The 19330-nt window shown below is 39.9% G+C and overlaps 1 protein-coding gene across 30 annotated transcripts in view; it reads left to right on the top strand.

Moving 5' to 3' along the window:
• Camkii (Calcium/calmodulin-dependent protein kinase II) overlaps positions 1-19330 on the top strand; it is a 194330-nt gene that overhangs the window by 83153 nt on the left and 91847 nt on the right. For all 30 annotated transcript variants that reach the window (XM_076440404.1, XM_076440383.1, XM_076440402.1 and 27 more), the window contains exon 3: positions 949-1008. In XM_076440404.1, coding sequence (XP_076296519.1) covers positions 949-1008 — 60 coding nt within the window. The remainder of the gene's footprint in view (positions 1-948; positions 1009-19330) is intronic.

Genomic DNA, 19330 nt, shown 5'->3' with positions numbered 1-19330 from the left:
AAAATTCAATGGTTAAATTTTAAAGAGTACAACTTCATTAATCAATCATATAGTCTGCATTCTTCTCTACAATTACAAAAGAATGGTGACCATATCATTTTTCCTTTTACACTCTGCTGTGCAGTACAGTGTTTTGCGACATCTATAATAATCTTACTAGATTATTAGATAATTATTAGAACATCTATTTTTCCACTCCATAACTAAACTCAATAGCAAATTGCAACTTGGCCTTTGAACATCGTTATTTTTACCGATTCTGCAAGAGGATATTTTTAACTATAATTTACCGATGAATAACCATGAACTCTTGAACATTCATATTTCGAGTTTCCGCCAGGTTTCCGACCCCACAGTGCATTGATTGGATCCATTCAAATCCTCACGCATTCATTTTTATATCAACGTTCACTGCTCATTGAATACATACAGGGTGTGTCATCGCATTCGCGTTCGGGTGAAATTTTAAAGGGCAACACGTGCCGCTGGAAAAAGCTGGTCGATCGATTGAAAAATTGTCGACACGCTGTCCGGCCTCTTATTTTTAAAAAGCAGCGAATCCCCATGGAAACCCGCGGATCTAATTAGCCGAATCGTTGCAAGGACGAGACACCGCGGCGAACGGCGTGTTGGAAATAGAGCAAGAAGGCCAGAAGAGTAACATCGTCGGAAAGTTTTGTAAGTTTTATAACGAGGCGGATCGGCTCGCAGCGCAAGTAGCTATTAAAAGGGGACGCACTCTCCACGCAGACTATGGAAAACACTCTATAAATATTCGATGAGCCTTGATCGATATCTAATTGTTCTCGCCTCTTTTCGAACAATTACTTCGAATGTTTCTGCTGGCGTACCGGCATTCCCGAACATTCTGATTCAGTCACGGAAGCCATTTCAACGATCTAACGTGTTGCTGTTACTGACGACGTGCTCTCTCTCTTTTTGTTGCAGACTTTCAGAAACTCGAACGTGAGGCGCGGATATGCAGGAAGTTGCAGCACACAAATATCGGTGAGTGATCGTCGAATTAACCAGTGCAAACTACATTGACAGTCCTGTGTCGATGTGTTCTACCAGAAGCGAACAAATGGCACACGTGTTGCACCGGGCGAGTCCCTAAGCCAGTAGATACGGTCGATTTTGGTCAGACACGCAGGCGCGTGCGAATCGCGACGCACAGTGGGCTCGATTGAAGAAGCACGCGACATTTTGCGAAAAAATCAACTTTCTAATTTTGATATTATTTACAATTGATTTCTACATGTCCGCCCCGACCACGAAAATGATCAAATTAATCCAATACAATAGCAGTTCTAGTTGCGATACACGCAAGAACATAATTTAGCTGTCCATTCTTAAAGTTTTTTTTCTACATCGAAATGCACACTTAGAAATTATACTTTTCATTGACAATTATGATATATAACATACTTTAAAAAAATACTGAGCAAAATGAAAATAATCGTTAAAAATTTGTACAGTAGTGGACAAAAGTTTAAGGACGCTCTAAAGAAGACGATAACTATTTTAATATTGTACTATGCGATTTGAACTTTTTTTAAGAAGCTAGAGCAATTAGTTTACTGCAGGAAGTGAAAAGAAATCTTTTTCAAAAATTGCAATTGATCGGAATTGTTGAAAAAATACGAAAAGTTGCATTTTCAATTTTTTTATGTGGGCTTATATTGAAAATTTAAAACATACGTTTTGTAGATCTGTGTCAATTGAACGTATCCTGAAAATTTCGTTAAAATCGGTCGACGTTGCAATGAGAGCTACAAACGTTTAAAGATGGTAAAAATTGCAGATTTTCAATAAATCTAAAGATTCTTACATCTTTCAATGCCTGTCGTTTTTTCCCGAATCAACCGGTTTCGATGAAATTTTCACAGTGCGTATAATTGACACAGATCGACAAAACGTATTTTTTAAATTTTCAATATAGGCCCGCATAAAAAAATTGAAAATGCAACTTTTAGTATTTTCTCAACAATTCCGATCAATTGCAATTTTTGGAAAAATTTCTTTTCGCATCCTGTAGTATACTAATTGCTCTAGCTTCCCAAAAAAAGTTCAAATAATATAGTACAATATTAAAATAGTTATCGTCTTTTTTAGAGCGTCCTTAAACTTTTGTCCACTACTGTATCTTTGACACGCGCGATCTTTCAGGTCCCAGGAGATCCCAGTTTTTAACAAGTAAGGATCTTTTCAGTGAACCTTCCTCTACGTAATGTGATAAAAATTATTTCCTAGTTGGAGTCATTGTTCAAGATATTATTGTCTGGAGACATCCGCGTCGCGTTGAATAGATTTTCGGCACTTGAAATGTTTCTATTTTGCAGTAAATAAGTCAGTCTTTCATCTCTGATACTTTGACTGCGTTGAGTTTGAAGAATTCTTTTCGACAGTGCCCTAAGTTACATTGTAACTGTTTACGCGCATCAATCTCATACACGTACTTCAGTTTCTTATATATAATAAATTAACTGAATATTCTACTTTTTATTTCTGTTTATATTTCAATTCCGAGACAATGTCCAATAGTAACAAATTGTTCTCAATAATGTAAAATTTAAACATTTTATCTATTTGCATTAAATCGCGAAAATATTAAATACATTATACATAGAATAAATGATTTATAAAACTGTTTTTCGAACAATTCAATTAAAGAAATTATTAAAAACGGTTAAACAAATGTGAGATATATTAAGTTACAAATGATTGAGAAGGAATTGTTGTTTTATAAATTCAGTTGAAATTTCATTGCAATATTTTCAGTGGTTTAAGAATAATTCAAACATGTCGCGTGCTTCTTCAATCGGGTCCACAGTGTGGCGTGGTCGTCTCTGCGCGATGGAATTGCGATCGGTCTTCCGATTCGCGACAAAATGGAGACAAATATATGAACGTAGAAGGTAATAGGGGGAAATAGGAATAGAGGGAGTAAGGGTAAGGGCAAGGGGGAGAAGACGGAGCAGGGAGAACGAAGCTGGAGCAGGCAGCTCGAAGCTGGACAAGTGTAAAAGCGAATTCGCCGGCCACGGCCGCCAGCCTATTTCCATTCGCGCGTTTATTCACTTTCCTTGGTTTATTGGATTCCAATATTGCCCACTGGTTATTTCCTCGCTTATAATTTCCATCGTTAGCTCGGCGCGGCAACGTCGGATCGATAAAGAGCTTCCACGTGCCCTTTGCCACGCTTCGCGGAATATATTTCCACGACCCGCAACCGACAAAAGCGCCCTTTTAACTACATGCATCGGTGAAAGGCAATTTCATAGTCGGCCAAGGGAACAGGGGCTCGACTAAACGCGCAGGTACCGACCATTCTCCACGATTCTCGATCTTTCGGGGAGCAGACCATGCGAAAAGACCGGTCGAAATACTGCGAGAACGATTTCCACTTCCCACGATGCTTTTCTATTTCTTTTTTCTCGCTTTTCCGATTTTTCCTCGGGTTGAAGTGACCCGACGGGAAATTACCTCTGTACGCCCTGTATTGTCGGTTTACTTGTCCACCAGATGTCTCTTCGTCGACCTTAACCCCTTGCCCTACGATTTATCTCACGGATTCAGTGATTTTTGAAGATCGTAATTTCCGAAAAAAGCTGATAGTTTATATCTACATATTTCTGTCTTGAGGCATTGTTCAGTTTTCGCGATTGGACGCGGAGTCGGCGAATAGAATTTATTATCCTTATATATCTTATAAAGAATTCATTTATTTATTATATAAAAGAATTTATTCGAAAGAATTGATTATCCCCAAAGACGCTCGCTGCGTTCCCTGAATTTTGATCCATAGACAGATCTTCGCTGTCTAGTTATAAATAGCATAATGAGTCCCCAATTTCAGTCTTATAAAATTTGAAGTCATTAAGGGATGATATCAATTTTTATTTCACCCCTGCTTTCCACAATCAATACAGAACATTTCTACTTTGCATAAAGATCCACTGTCTAGTTATAAATAGCATAATGAGTCCCCAATTGCGCTCTTATAAAATTTAAAGTCATTAAAGTATGAAATCAATTTTTATTTCACTCCTGCTTTTCACAATAAATGCAGAACATTTCCATTTGGCATAAAGGTCCGCTGTCTAGTTATAAATAGCACAATGAGTCCCCAATTGCGCTCTTATAAAATTTCAAGTCATTGAGGCATGAAATCAATTTTTATTTCACCCCTGCTTCCCACAGTCATTGCAGAACATTTTGCATAAAGTTCCGCTGTCTAGTTATAGCATACTGAGTCCCCAATTGCGCTCTTATAAAATTTGAAGTCATTAAGGGATGAAATCAATTTTTATTTCACCCCTGCTTCCCGCAATCAATGCAGAACATTTCCACTTTGCCTAAAGGTCCACTGTCTAGTTATAAATAGCATAATGAGTCCCCAATTTCAGTCTTATAAAATTTGAAGTCATCAAGGGATGAAACCAATTTTTATTGCACTCCTGGTTTCCACAATCAATGCAGAACATTTCTACTTTGCATAAAGGTCCGTTGTCTAGTTATAAATAACATAATGTGAGTCCCCATTTGCGCTCTTGTAAAATTTCAAGTCATTAAGGGATGAAATCAATTTTTATTTCACCTCTACTTTCCACAATCATTGCAGAACATTTTGCATAAAGATCCGCTGTCTAGTTATAGCATAATGAGTCCCCAATTTCAGTCTTATAAAATTTGAAGTCATTAAGGGATGAAATCAATTTTTATTTCACTCCTGCTTTTCACAGTAAATGCAGGACATTTTTATTTGGCATAAAGGTCCGCTGTCTAGTTATAAATAGCACAATGAGTCTCCAATTGCGCTCTTATAATATTTTAAGTCATTGAGGGATGAAATCAATTTTTATTTCACTCCTGCTTTCCACAAGCAATGCAGAACATTTCTATTTTGCATAAAGATCCGCTGTCTAGTTATAGCACAATAAGTTTCCAATTGCGCTCTTGTAAAATTTGAAGTTATTAAGGGATCAAATCAATTTTTATTTCACACCTGCTTCCCACAATCTTGCAGAACATTTCTATTTTGCATAAAGATCCGCTGGCCAGTTATAGCAAAATAAGTTACCAATTGCGCTGTTATAAAATTATAAAAAATCTGACATGAGTTCTTCTTCCAGACACTGATTCAATTGTATTTTAAATTTTGAGCTACCTTATTCTTTCCTCAATTGTAGGTCAGAACGGAGTCCGCGAGGTTCGTCATGTTTCGGAGGTGTTACCTGGGCGTTGTTTAATGAAAAAATAAACGGAAAGGGTGAAACTAATTGTAAGATGGGAGTGGTGATTTCGAGAAGGCTTTTCCGGGTTTTCCTCGGTTCGGAGTGACCCAACGGGAAATTAGCATAGCTCGGAACGTCGTATATTCTCGGTTTACTTGTTCACGCCGCGTCGCGGAAACTATAGCCAGCTACCGGCTGGGAAGTTCGTTTCGCGAACGCGAAAGTTTCTGCGCGACACACGTCGCGTCAGCCCAGCCTCGTTTACGACTACTATAAATCTGACATATGCACGCCGCCGCCTTTCCCGCTTGCCAACGATATTTTTGCAAGCCTCTTGAAACCTTCTGCCGCTGGGCTGCCTGAAAAATACGACGCGGTGCTCGCGTATTGTCCTTATTGTTGGATAGGGACGCGGCGGAACGTTCTCGGCCTGCGTGCACAAAGAAATGCTCCTACCAACGGTACTACCAGGCCCATCAAAGTGGAATGTTGCTTTAAAAAATCGAGCGAGCTCTGTAAATTATAATACACATCCGCGACGGGAGAGTTTAGTTGCTCCGAGCTTCTCTACCCATATTGGTGAAACGCGCGATAACCGTTTCGCCACTCGAGTGATTCTGAAACGCCACTAAAAACTGCTGGAACATTTTTCTACAATATTCAAAATATGGTTGATTTATTAATAGAGGAGAAATCATGTATTGACATCTTGAATTTCTAAAAATTTTCCAACAATATTGAATTTCGTCTACTCAATTTTGCTGTAAATGCATAAAGATCCGCAGTATAGTGATTTTTGTGGTAGTTCTGGTTTTGCATTTAGTCGGGGGATGTTCGTCTTGTCTGTCCAAGAGCGACTTCGAAATTTTTCTAAAAAGAAGTAATTGATGTATGAAATTGCAACTTCGCGAGATCCTTTGGCAATCATTGAGGAGCATCCACAAATTTTTGTTAGCTGGTATAGTGATTTTTATGGCAGTTATAGTTTTTCATTGAATGTGGGGACGTTCGTCTTGTCTGTCCAGGAGCGACTTCGAAATTTTTCTAAAAAGAAGTAATTGATGTATGAAATTGCAACTTTGCGAGTTCCTTTGGCAATCATTGAGGATTATCCACAAATTTTTGCTAGCTGGTATAGTGATTTTTATGGCAGTTATAGTTTTTCATTGAATGTGGGGACGTTCGTCTTGTCTGTCCAGGAGCGACTTCGAAATTTTTCTAAAAAGAAGTAATTAATGTATCAAATTACAACTTTGCGAGTTCCTTTGGCAATCATTGAGGATTATCCACAAATTTTTGTGGATAATAAGTCACAAAATTGCATTAGCGGTCGGCCAACAATATTACCGTCGTGTTTGCTAATTTCTCAAAGGCGTACCGCGGCCACTTAAGCAGTCCGGCAGTCGTGAGAAACCTATTAAATCACCGTTCGGATGATTCCAATTAATCCGACGCTGGAAGGGAACAGAGAATTTCTCCCTGGGGATCGGTCGATCCGGGATCTACGGAACGATCGTTGCCGAGGGTGGATCGCGTGCGCAACGATACCACCAGTGAATTAGCTCCACACGCGAGCAATCTTCCCCGTCCGGAAAACACGTAAATAGACCAGCGAATCCTCGACGGGACATATATCCCTCGATTCCTCGAAAGCGTTTAATAATTACTGTTACTCTCGGATTGCTTTATTTACAACGCTCGAGAGATCGTAAGCCACAAGAAGACACCCTTGCAATTTGGTCACAGAAACACTGTCGGATCGACCCACAAACGATTACTTTCCTCAATGATTGCCAAAGGATCATGCAAAGTTGCAACTTCATACATCAACTAGCTTTTGCCCGCGGCTTCGCTCGCATAGAAAACCGTTTAATACCCTCGGAAATTGATATTGTTTCTCCATAAAACCTTTTAACCCCCCATTCACCCCTATAGAGTTTTAATTTTATGTTATGCCGCCACCTTAGATTTCAAACCCCCTTTTCACCCCTTAGGGGATCAATTTTTTAAAATGCCGAAACAGGTGTTTGATTAATTATATCAAAGAGCATTAAGATCAAGTTTCAAGCAAATCCGACCACAAATAAAATATTCCACAGACAAACGTTGCAACCCCTTTTCACCCCCTCAGGGGTTGAATTTTTTGAAATGCCGAAACAGGTGTTTGATTAATTATACTAAAGAGCATTAAGACCACGTGTGAAGTAAATCCGACCATGAACAAAATATTCCTGATACAAACGTTGCAACCACTTTTCACCCCCTCGGGGGTTAAATTTTTTAAAATGCCGAATGGATGTTTGATTAATTATATCAAAGAGCATTAAGACCAAGTATGAAGTAAATCCGACCACGAACAAAATATTCCTCATTAAATGAAAAACTATATTTGCCATAAAAATCGCTATACCAGCTAACAAAAATTTGTGGATAATCCTCAATGATCGCCAAACGAATTCACAAAGTTGCAATTTCATACATCAACTACTTCTGTTTACAAAAAATTCCAAGACAGTATAATTTTATGGTAAAATAGTTATATCGGAAAAGAGCTACGTGGAACGAGCGAAACTCGATGGAACTCCATCGAGACCACCATGTAGCAATTATCCTCACGTCAGTTTGAATCATGTACGGTGTTCGTGAGAAAGACGGAGAGTTACGAGAAAGTGGCGAGCGAGCGCTCGTCAAACGAATTCGTTCCCGTTTCCGGTTCGGTGTGGCGTTTTCGCGAGGAGCGTAAGTTCGCGGAACAAGCGAAATTTGGCGGAACCGCACGTGCGCATTGATTAGCGGAACGACAACCTTGAACCGGTGTTAACCGCGAGGCAATACTGCGCCGAAACCTGCGCTGGACCCGAGCCAATCGTCGTCGTCGTCGTCGCCAGGGCTAGAGAAATTTCTCGGCCGTGCCAAGTAAGGCTAGACAGGATTTTTCTCTTTTCTATCTTTTTTTTTTCGCCGAATCCGCGAATCTCCAAGGAGAGAAACGTCGATCGTGCATTGATTCGCGGTGAGATAACAGGTGCCATCCCTCGTGTTCGAAATAGAATCGATCACCGTTGAGATAGAGTTTCAAGAGGCTTCAGATTCGCAAACCTTTCTGAACCGGTCTCGCGAGTCTTGGATCCACTCGATAAAAGCGAACCAATCCGAACGTGTTCGCTTGGAAAGCGATATTTCATTGCTGTAATTATTCCGCGAACTTGTTCAGGAAGACTGCGGATGTTTATGCAACTTCCAATTTTTCTAGACGATTTTTAAGAGACAGTGGAATGAAATAAAATCTTACTTCCAGTGGCAGTAGTCTTTGTAGATCTTATTTTCGAAAAGTTTTTCATTAGACAGGGAAGGGTTATTCCTGACCTAACCCTTGGTCGAGATACAGGATGTTCAAAAGTGGGGAAAAAATATTTTTTTCCAATTTTGGAACATTATAAAAGACGAGAGGGGGGTGGGGAATTTTCAAAAATTTTTCCTTCATCTTAGATAGGGCGAGTTTATACTCGTTTTATGAGGAAATTTTCCGAAGAAGACGAACGGAATATTATTTAGTGGAAATTCGCGCTAACAAGCGAGATAATCAGAGTTTCAGAGAACGGAAGCGAGAGTTTAGAGCGCATTATTTTAATAAACGATAGCGGCGAAGAAATCAGATGTAAAAACATGAGAGAGCGTAGTTTGAGTGTCGTAGGATTGTAAGAGACGAAACATAATTTTTTTAAACTAATTCCATAATTTTTTTAGACATTAGTGACTATAAATAAAAGCGTGGGGCGCCCACGAAGATTACTTCAATATAGTTTAGCACTCCACGCTTCTATTTATAGTGACTAATGTCTGAAAAAATTATTTTCTCCTTTTTAGTGCATTTTAACATAAGCGTGGTTTTTGAAAAGTTTTTTTATATACGTTTTTATTACGTATTTTAATCTTACTGGAAAAATACCCGCAGTATGAGCTTCTCAATTCCTGGTCATTCAACTCCTCCGAGGTTTCCGGATCGCGAGCAAGATCATCGGACACGGAAAAGCGAAAAAGCGGGCGTCGATGGCGGTTCGATTGGAAGAGATCGAAAGTGGTGGGATCCTTTCCATCGAAACTCGACCGCCCGGAGTGTTAAAAACATTTTCAATCGTCGCGCTCGCCCCGGGATGGAAGCGTTCCGGTGCGTGGAGCGCGGAGGGAATGAAATTTCCCGAGCCCGGGAGAGGAAGAGAGATTCCGCGCGGCACGGCAATTAATGTTTTTATTAATCGATTGAATGGAAGGGAAATCGGCGGACGAGCATTCGGCGGAACGCGTCCGTGAAAGGACACGGTCGGCCGAGTATCTGCCGTCCAGGCCGGTCTTTTATTCGTTTGTAAACGAATTTCATTGAACCGGCGACCTGTCACGAATCCTTTCTCGCGGATAGGACCGAGCCAATCGAAACTGTCACGCTGCCCAACATTCTCTCTCTCCCTCTCTTCCTATTTAGAGGCCATTCATTTGGCTCCTCGGTGACTTTTGTTCCGTAGAAACGGCCGGCCAGTCTCCTGGAGGCAATCGTCCAGCTTCAATTTGCAATTCCGCTTTGTCCGATGACAAATGTTAACTCCCCCACCTCCCGGTACCTTCGTTTTACACTTTGACCATTTTTTTTAGCTTTGTGCAACTTTTATTGAAATACGTGGTTGGATAAATATATCAGATGATTGCGTAAGTTCGTGCCCGATTTGGAAATAAAATACAATGGTTAAATTTTAAAGATTTGGTTAAAGATTGGTTAAATTAAAATTGAGAAATGGTTAAATTTCAAATGTTAATTAAAGATTGGTTAAATTAAAATTGAGAAATGGTTAAATTTCAAATGTTTAGTTAAAGATTGGTTAAATTAAAATTGAGAAATGGTTAAATTTCAAAGATTTGGTGATTGGTTAAATTAAAATTGAGAAATGGTTAAATTTTAAAGATTTGGTTGAAGATTGGTTAAATTAAAATTGAGAAATGGTTAAATTTCAAAGATTTGGTTAAAGATTGGTCAAATTAAAATTGAGAAATAGTTAAACTTTTTACAATTGGAAAAGAGAGAGAGAGAGAGAGAGAATGGTGACTTTATAATTTATTAACCCTCATCCCCGACCCTCGTGTCAATTTGACACAGTTTTCCCGAATTAAGTTATATTGTTCTGTTATTTGTACGTAATTTTGGTTGAGTAATGTTAACTCATCAATTGAAATTACAAATTATCGAAAAATAGCTATTTACCTTGTTATTTTATCGATTTTTTATCACTGTGTCAATTTGACACCGAGGTACAGATTCAGTTCGTGAAATGGGGGACAGAGGAGGGTTAATAAAGTTGTATTCTTTAAAATTTAACCATTGAATTGTATTTTCAAATAGGGCACGAATTTGTGCAATCATCTAATAAATTTATCGAATCAATTTCCATGTAAGCAACGTGATCGTTTCAATAATTATAAAATTGAAAATCTAAGATCGGTTATTTGACCGGTAGTGGTAGGTTTAGTGTTAAGGGGCGGCCAAGATGGCGGTGCTCGTACCTGTTGAAACGCATAACTTTTGAGCCAGTGAACTTCTAACGTTAAAACACGGATTTTCGGCATTTTCTGGTCAAAATCTGCAGATCTATATTTCAATAAGTCCAAAATTTCTGTACTCGGAATGTGAAGTTTAGCCTTCGCGACCCTCAACTCGTGGTCAAGAAAATAATTGAACGGGTTCGAAATAGCTACAATTCGTGACAGGTATTATCGATTACTATAGATTGTTTAGTTGTTGGCAGAGACAGTGTAACTGTACTACGCGCACTATTATTCGTGACAGACATTATCGATTGCAGTAGATTGTTTCGTCGTTGGTAGAAACAGTACGTAAAAATTTAAACCGACTTCCAAAAAACGCACTAAAAAATGCACTGAAAAGTATGAAATAATTTCCATTTGATTTTTATGTGAATACACACGAACTTGTATACAATACAATCTTTTCGGAGGCGGCGCAAATATATTATTTAAATATAAATATATTAGTATTTAGAACAATTTAAGGATTTTCGTAATTTCCAGTGTCGAAAATTTTCAATTTTGCGCCGCCTTCGAAAAGATTGTATTGTATCTAAGTTCGTCTGCATTCACATATATTAAATGGAAATTATTTTATACTTTTTAGTGCGTTTTTTCGAAGTAGGTTTAATTTTTTTTAAAAAAGTTTTTTTATTTCACACTTTTTTATCTCTGTCAGCCGTCACATTCCAAATCGTAATTTATAAATATCTGAAAGCCGCAATCGATAACGGTAACGACGTTGCGTCGTTACTGTTCCTAATGTCTAACATTCAGCGGAGTTCACGACGGTATCACCACCCTACATTTTCGCAAATAAAATCGTATAATTAATAAAGAAATGTAAAATTTTTTTGCACGGGACCACCCCGAGGACACACTCTACAAGTTGCAAAAGCTTCCGTTCCGATTGGTCCGTCCATGTCGGCGTAATCGGTGAACATACATAGAAAAAAAAGGCACATACAGATCGAATTGAGTAACCTCTTCCTTTTTCGAAGTCGGTTAAAAAAGGCACAATCAGATCGAATTGAGTAACCTCCTCCTTTTTCGAAGTCGGTTAAAAATCAAGTTCGATCGTCCCGACGTTTATTCGAACCACTTCGGTCGTCGATCTAGCACGGATGGATCGCGAGACGCGGTGCGCGCTCGAAATGTTCGAGCGAAGGCTCTGGGAATAGAGAAGAAGCACCGTCGTCGATCTTTCGTCCATCGTTTTATCGCGGCGCGTTCCTCTTGCCAGCAATCGTCGTCATCTCGTCTAGCATCTTGGAATCTGGCGAGGGTCGAGAGCACGGCGTGCAGGAAAGACGGTAGATCAATACTCGGGCATCCACTTTCCGCGTTCCTCCGTCGTATCTGTGCTCCAGGATCCCTTTCGCGGCTCGTACTTTCATTCCGTGACGGATCAGCCGTCTCCCTCTCTCTCTCTCTCTCTCTTTTCTCTCTCCCCTTGTCAAAATACAACGAGGATCGATGCACGCGCAGAACTTCATCCCTCTTCTTGTTCCCCGGACTCGCAAACTTGCGGGGAGATTGATCGATGTCGATCGTTTCGCTTTCTTCCTCGAGAATCATCTGTTCCCGACGCCACCAGACCCCGCGGCCAATCGATTGACGGATGACGAAGGGTTCGACGAACCTTCGAACCTACTGACCCCGCGAACCCACCGGCTTTTCTTCCTCCCTAAACGTGGGATCCCCTAACCGCGTTTGGATAGTCGGAAAATTTGTTTTAGCCTTGTTTATGGACTCAAGGTCATAATTAGACTGTGGATCTTTATGCATTTATAGTAAAATTGAGTAGATAAAATTCCAAATTTATTATTTATATTTATAATATAATTTTATTATATTTTATTTTATATATATATATATATTTTTTATTGCAATATAGATTGCTATTTCTTGCAATCGATCCAGACAATTTTTATTTTGCATAAAGATTCGCAGTCTAGTCATAATATAATCTGAACTCAAATCATGTAAGATTTTATAAGTAGAACAGACTTAATTTTTAAACTTGTGCATTTAAAATTTATCTTAATTCAACACCGAAGTCACAAACACCTTTATAAATATGACCTTCCTGAAGGTACAATGCTGTTATCTCTAAGGTAATTTTTCTAATAATTTTTATAAAAATTTCGTAGGTTGTTGAATTATGCAATTGAACATTAGGCAATCAAAAATATATTTTAATATTTGACACATTATCTGTCGACAATTATTCCATAATTTTTGAAAGTCGTGGCCCGTGGCTAAGGATTTTTGAAGAGATCCTTCAACAGCAAACTTAAAAAATTTTACCTTGGCCGAACGCCAGTGTAGTAGTACCCTCACACACCGTTAGAAACTGTATACGTACACGAGCTTGCAAGGGTTTCGTAGATTCCACTATACGTCTCTATAAGGCACATTTGGGGCCCGTACGTAGTCACAATCGATAGATGAAAGACCCACCATTGGTGCTCTGGTCCGAAAATGGCCTACTTTTGCGTTTTCGAGGCGTAATTTTCATTATTCGGCAGCATGTAGCGGAATTCGACAAATATTGGACGGAGCGATAGTGCTGCCACAGTCAAGACACGTACATTTTCTTAAATATCGAGAGATTTAGGGTTTCTATAGAAAAAAATTAACCAGAGCACACCAATTCAGGGACACATACAATGTCAATGCAACCTTTATTATGTTAAACTATACGCGTTTAAACAAAAATACCGAAATCTACGAATACGGTGGAACTACATCCCTAAACGGAAGGTTTCGGCACAAGTATCAGTTCCATTTTGGCATTTTTAGCTAGGAGCGCTAGTGTATTTCTGAAGTTTCACTCACTGTTTTACCGATATTTTACCGATACAGTGACTGAATCGGTAAAACAGCGAGTTCCATCGTACTTCGTAGTTTTCAAACTGTGTGTTTAAACACGTATAGTTTAACATAATAAAGGTTGCATTGACATTGTATGTGTCCCTGAATATGCGGCCAGCATCATTTTTTTCTATAGAAACCCTAAATCTCTCGATATTTAATAAAATGTATGTGTCTTGACTGTGGCAGCACTGTCGCGCCGCCCAATATTTGTCGAACTCCGCTACATGCTGCCGAACAATGAAAATTACCCCTCGAAAACGCAAAAGTAGGCCATTTTTGAAGCTGACCGCAATTGGTGGGTCTTTTATCTATCGATTGTGACTACGTAGGGGCCTCAAATGTTTGAAAAGTGCGGAACCCTTGCAACCTCGTGTACGTATACAATGTCTAGCGTTGTGTGAGGGTACCACCACACTGGCGCTCGACCAAGGTCAAATTCGGACTGGACGGACGTTTCGCAATTTTCGGTTCGGGAGTGTGAGATCGATTAAGGCAGCGGGATTCGCAGGCTCAGCGTTCGGATGACAGAATTAAGAACCGATGGCAGGGACGACAAAAGTCGACCGGTTTGTTAAACCGTCCCAGCCGCCGACTCCATAATTCATAAGAAGGGGAGGTTTCTTTTATTCATCGTAGAGTTCCATCGCGTCGGCGTTGGCTGGACGTGACCGATGAGATACCCTAAGGGGTGTCCTCTTCCCATGACCCGTTTCCCATCATGGCGTGCACCGGCTTACGTCCGTACCAGTCAACAAGTGATACCTATCGATCCTTCTCGACCGTTTCTCAACGGTAACCCCCGCACCACGGCCTCGTCAACTTCTTCTCCGTCAACCTTTCTCTCCCTCCGAAACCCTTCCATTTATACTTCCCTTTTGTCCTTCGGAGATTTCCTCGAGAAACCCGCCAAGGATCTCGCCGAGAACAATTATATTATTCCGTTCCGTCGCACCGGAACTTTCACGCGGCACAGCTTAAGTTCGAATTCTCAGCTTTTCCTAGTAACACACAGAGTTCCCAAATTAAGACCGGGTAGTTTATTACGACACCTAATCGAAAGCGACAGCCCCGACAGGAGCGGGAGTAAAAATCGTCTGACTTCTACTAACGGTAACATGGTTTGTCCATGGAGTTACGAACTTGGTTCTGGAAAACATTCCACACCGAGTCTTCCAACTCGTGGCTCGTTCTCCCACTTCTTCATTCTACAGTTCATTGACATTCTTCATTCTGACTTTCGGACCGTGGTATTGCGATAACTTCTTGCCGAGATATAAGCGAGTTAAAGGAAAAATGGAAATCGTGCATATTTTAAGTATATTTTCAGAAAAACACCCGGTATATAGAAATGTTAATGAAATTGAATAAACAAAAGAACTGCCTCGAAGAGAAAGAAACGCTCTTTCTATTGCCTTTTTGCACAAGATTCTACGATAATTTTTTCGCTTTCTGGAGCCAGTTAAAGTTATAAAGCCAATATTTACTTCAATGTTGAATAACTCGAATAGTAAAAATCGCACAATAATCAACAACCACACATTTTACACAGAAAAGATAGCCCTTCCAAATGATATTAACGTTGTTTGTTAAAAAAATTTGTTTCTCCCCGTATGATTTTACAAAGTTGCACAAAATTTTTGTTGAACCTCAATGTTGTCTTTATCTCGCTATAACTTTGTAAAAAAACCAACACGGCAACAATTTGAAACAGAGCATCCGAAACTAGAGGTTTCACGGTTTCAAACCATTGTTTAACGATATTGATACAGCAATTTTCGGAGTTATGATCATGTAAACTAGTAGCAACTTTTGAGGAGTGTATTTCGAACCCGTTCAATTATTTTTTTAGTTTATGTTTTACCTCGTGAAAATGACAAGGCTCTATTTATTTCGATTTCGTGCAACCTCTATTACATCATGTGCTTGGATAAAGAAATTGGTCGAATGAATTTTCATGTCAGCTTCTTCATAATTTCAATAATTGTGAAATGGAGAATATAAAACTGGTCATTTGACCGACAGTAGTGGGTTTAGTGTTAACCATGAGTTGAGCTTCGCAAAGGCAGAGAGAGAGAGAGAGGCAGCTTTGATCAACGGGGACAGATTGGCTTTTGAGGATCCATTTGTTTCTCGATCAACAATTGGACATTTTATTGTAGAAACTCGATAGTTTGAACTGTGTCTTCGCGAGCCAATGCCCTTGATCCGACGACTCTGGTGTATAAATAGGGCTATTTAGTCGTATACAGTCTGCTGGCATTTTCTTGAGACCAGCGATATAGACAACGTGCCATAATAGCCATGCGCTCGACTCGCCTCTACCAGAAACGGAGGTACACGGCCTCCTTTACCAGCTCATTGTGACGCCAATTTTAAAGATACCATCTTGTTCGAGGGCTCATTTTAAAGGGTAAACTTCAAGGAATATAACCATATTTTTTTTCAAAATTTAAATCACTCCGCCCCATCATCGAAAAAAAAACGCAAAAGAAGAATTTGTTTAAATTTTTCGACATTATATATAAAAGTTGATTGTCGAGGTTGGAAAAATTATTTTGTAATAGCCCAATCCTTTCCGAATAAAACAAAGAAAATTTTAGCTCAATCGGACAAACCGGTTCTTGAGATAAAAATTCGTGAGTGAGGCCCGTTTTCGTCGAAATGGGGAAAAATTGAAAACTTTGAAGGCCTGCCATTTCTAAAACAAATTCGAAACCGGCAAAATGATGACTTAAACCCCCCCTAATTTCGCATGGACTACAACATATTTCAGTTAGAACAAAATCGGCGATGGTGCCTGCAAAATATGATCGATTCGGCATGGAATGAGCCTGTAAAAATTGCAGAAAATCTAAATAAATAGAGCGTCGTCATTTCAAACAAAAAAAAAAACAATGCAGCTGAATCGGACAAATAATTCCCGAGATAAAAATTCGTAAGTGAGGCCCGTTTTCGTCGAAATGGGCAAAAATTGAAAACTTTGAAGGTCTGCCATTTCTAAAACAAATTCGAAACCGGCAAAATGATGACTTAAACCCCCCCTAATTTCGCATGGACTACAACATATTTCAGTTAGAACAAAATCGGCGATGGTGCCTGCAAAAAGTGATCGATTCGGCATGGTATGACCCTCTGGTATCATATCTAACTTGTCGCAAGCTTCCGTTATCACGATCGCGAAATCGGGCGGTTTGATAACGTTCGAGTCGATCGAATTAGAAAACGAAACCGCACTAACTGTTCGCAATGTTCGATCGACCTCGGAAATCACTCGAAAAAGAGAGTCCCTCCGGGACAGGGTTCCATGGTGTTTCTCGAAGAAGTTGTTCGACTGCGAAAGCTGTGGTCGATCGATTTGAACTTTGCAAATGGGATCGACAGTGTTCGATAATTGTGGGGTTTGATAAGCGTGACTCGGTGGTGTTGGCTGCCGAGAGGGGATGAGAGAGAGAGAGAGAGAGAGAGAGAGAGAGAGAGAGAGAGAGAGAGAGAGAGAGGCGAGAGTAACCGGCGTAAGTATCGATCCTGGAAGCCACACCTCGACGCAGCGCGACCCCGGAGTTACGCGTTTCCACGATTACGCTCGCAGCCGTGTTCCTCGCGGCTTGGATTCTCTTTGACGGGCCCCGCGCCGACAATCCGCTCCCATGATTCGTTTTCCTGCAGAAAACACGCCGACAAAGTCCTCGCACACGAATTATCCTGGATCCTTGCGCAACCGTAGCTACGATTTCGTTCCTTGAGTCCTGAAATTGCGAAAGGCGGATCTTCAGAACCGCGAGTCGCTTGCTATCTCTAGTAACGCTTATGGTTAACATTTTCTTGGGCCTTGGATGCAATATTGGTTTGTTAACCGTTAGAAATGTCGCCTTTTTACACCCCGTGGCAGAATGTTTCCGATCGGAGGCATTCATACGGATTTTAGAGAAAACATTCACAATTTAGAAGTATAAAATATTACTTTATGGAGTTAAAACTGATGGGAAATGAAAAGGGGCTTATTCCTTTCTCCTCGACAATTGGTGCAAAAGTGGTGTCTCTCCATCTTTAACGATTGTTTAAACCTGCAACGAACAATCCAATATCTTCTATAATAACATCACAATATTTGCTTAAAGTTGAATAATATGTTTTTTCTTCAAAATCAAGTTTCTCAAAAACTATGCGTCTAGGGGAAAAATTAAGGGCAGATTCGGAATCAGCGCAAAAGACTCTATAGGAATTATCGAACAGTAATTGTTGAACAATCTTAGTTCATAATGAAAATTGCTGTTGCTATTGAAGGTTCCATTGAAAAGTGTTTAGCCATGTACCATAGATTCTTCAAAATTATGCAATAATTACCGGTCGGTAATGTGTTAACGAATCGTATACAATGGAATTATTCTAGGTCGAAAGAAATGTTTGATTTTCAAGTTAAAATAGCTCCGACTGCAAAGGGTTAATTTACTACAAGATGTGAAGGAGAGGCGAGTTTCAAATGGTGAAGAAGAGCGGTGATGGTTAGTCGAAATAGGGGATGAAAATTTCAGTTCGAACGAGATCCTGAGACTCGATTCCGAAGGTCCGCTGTGCGAAGAGCGGGTCTGAATCGTCGCACAGTGGGACCTTTCGTCCAAATCGGAGACAAAATCAAAGAACTTTCGATAGAAATGAGGTAGAGCGATGGAATTTTTAAAAAAATTAAAGCTGAAACTTGGCAGAATATGGGAAAAATAGGGAGGTTACTGTACGAACGGTTTTTAATCTTGCGAAAATTCGTTAAACATGTAGAATTTCAAGAAATCGATTTTGCAATATCCTGAGGTCGTAGACAAATTTTGAGACCAGATTTGAAATCAGCGTGAAAAAAATCTACGGGAAATGAAGTACAGCATGTTGAAAAAAAAATGTTTCCACACGTGGTATTGAAAAAACTGCAATTTTCTTGAAATTGTGAAAGTTTAACGAATTTTCTCAAGGTTATAAAATGTTCGTACCATAATCTCCCTATTCCCTATATGCCCTTTCTTGATAATTAACCAACTATAATAATTGTAGAACCAACGTTGGATATTCGTTGGAAAATTGTCATAAATTTTCGTCGTAGGTCCTACGTTGGCGATTTGTCGACAAAACCACCAACCGTATCTCAACCAACTCCGAATCGTTAGGCACCGTTGGGCCAACCATAAAAGCTGCTAGGGGTCTTAGATAAGGATTGCTTCAATCCGTAAAGTGACAATTCTCTATCCTCCGAAGAGAACAGCTAGAACGATTGGACGACGCGCGGCGATTTTCGCGTAGATGCGGTCCCACTTGACATTAATTAAGGCGGGATCGTTGAATCGTATCGCGCTAGATGTCTCTTCGTTGACCTTAATGAACGATCCGGGGAACTGTCGCCGATCGCGAAACGTTCTCTCCTCCGCAACACTGCGTCGAATATTCTCCGCACGTTTTACGACGATCTTTTCCTCCTGGCATCTACGGCGCCTAATCCATCGACGGAACAGAATCAACAATAAATATGTATGTAAACACGAGTGCAACACAATTTTGCTCCCGGAGATTCTGTTCTCGGGAGAATCGAATTCGAAGAGCCTGTCTGGCCACTGTTCTGCCTATTCTACTTCGGATAGACTCACGAGCACCTGACGAAT

This window comes from Lasioglossum baleicum, chromosome 16, assembly GCF_051020765.1.
Source record: "Lasioglossum baleicum chromosome 16, iyLasBale1, whole genome shotgun sequence".
NCBI lineage: Eukaryota > Metazoa > Arthropoda > Insecta > Hymenoptera > Halictidae > Lasioglossum > Lasioglossum baleicum.
The sequence above is the reverse complement of the archived record's forward strand: the minus strand, read 5'-3'. Positions and strand labels throughout refer to the sequence as shown.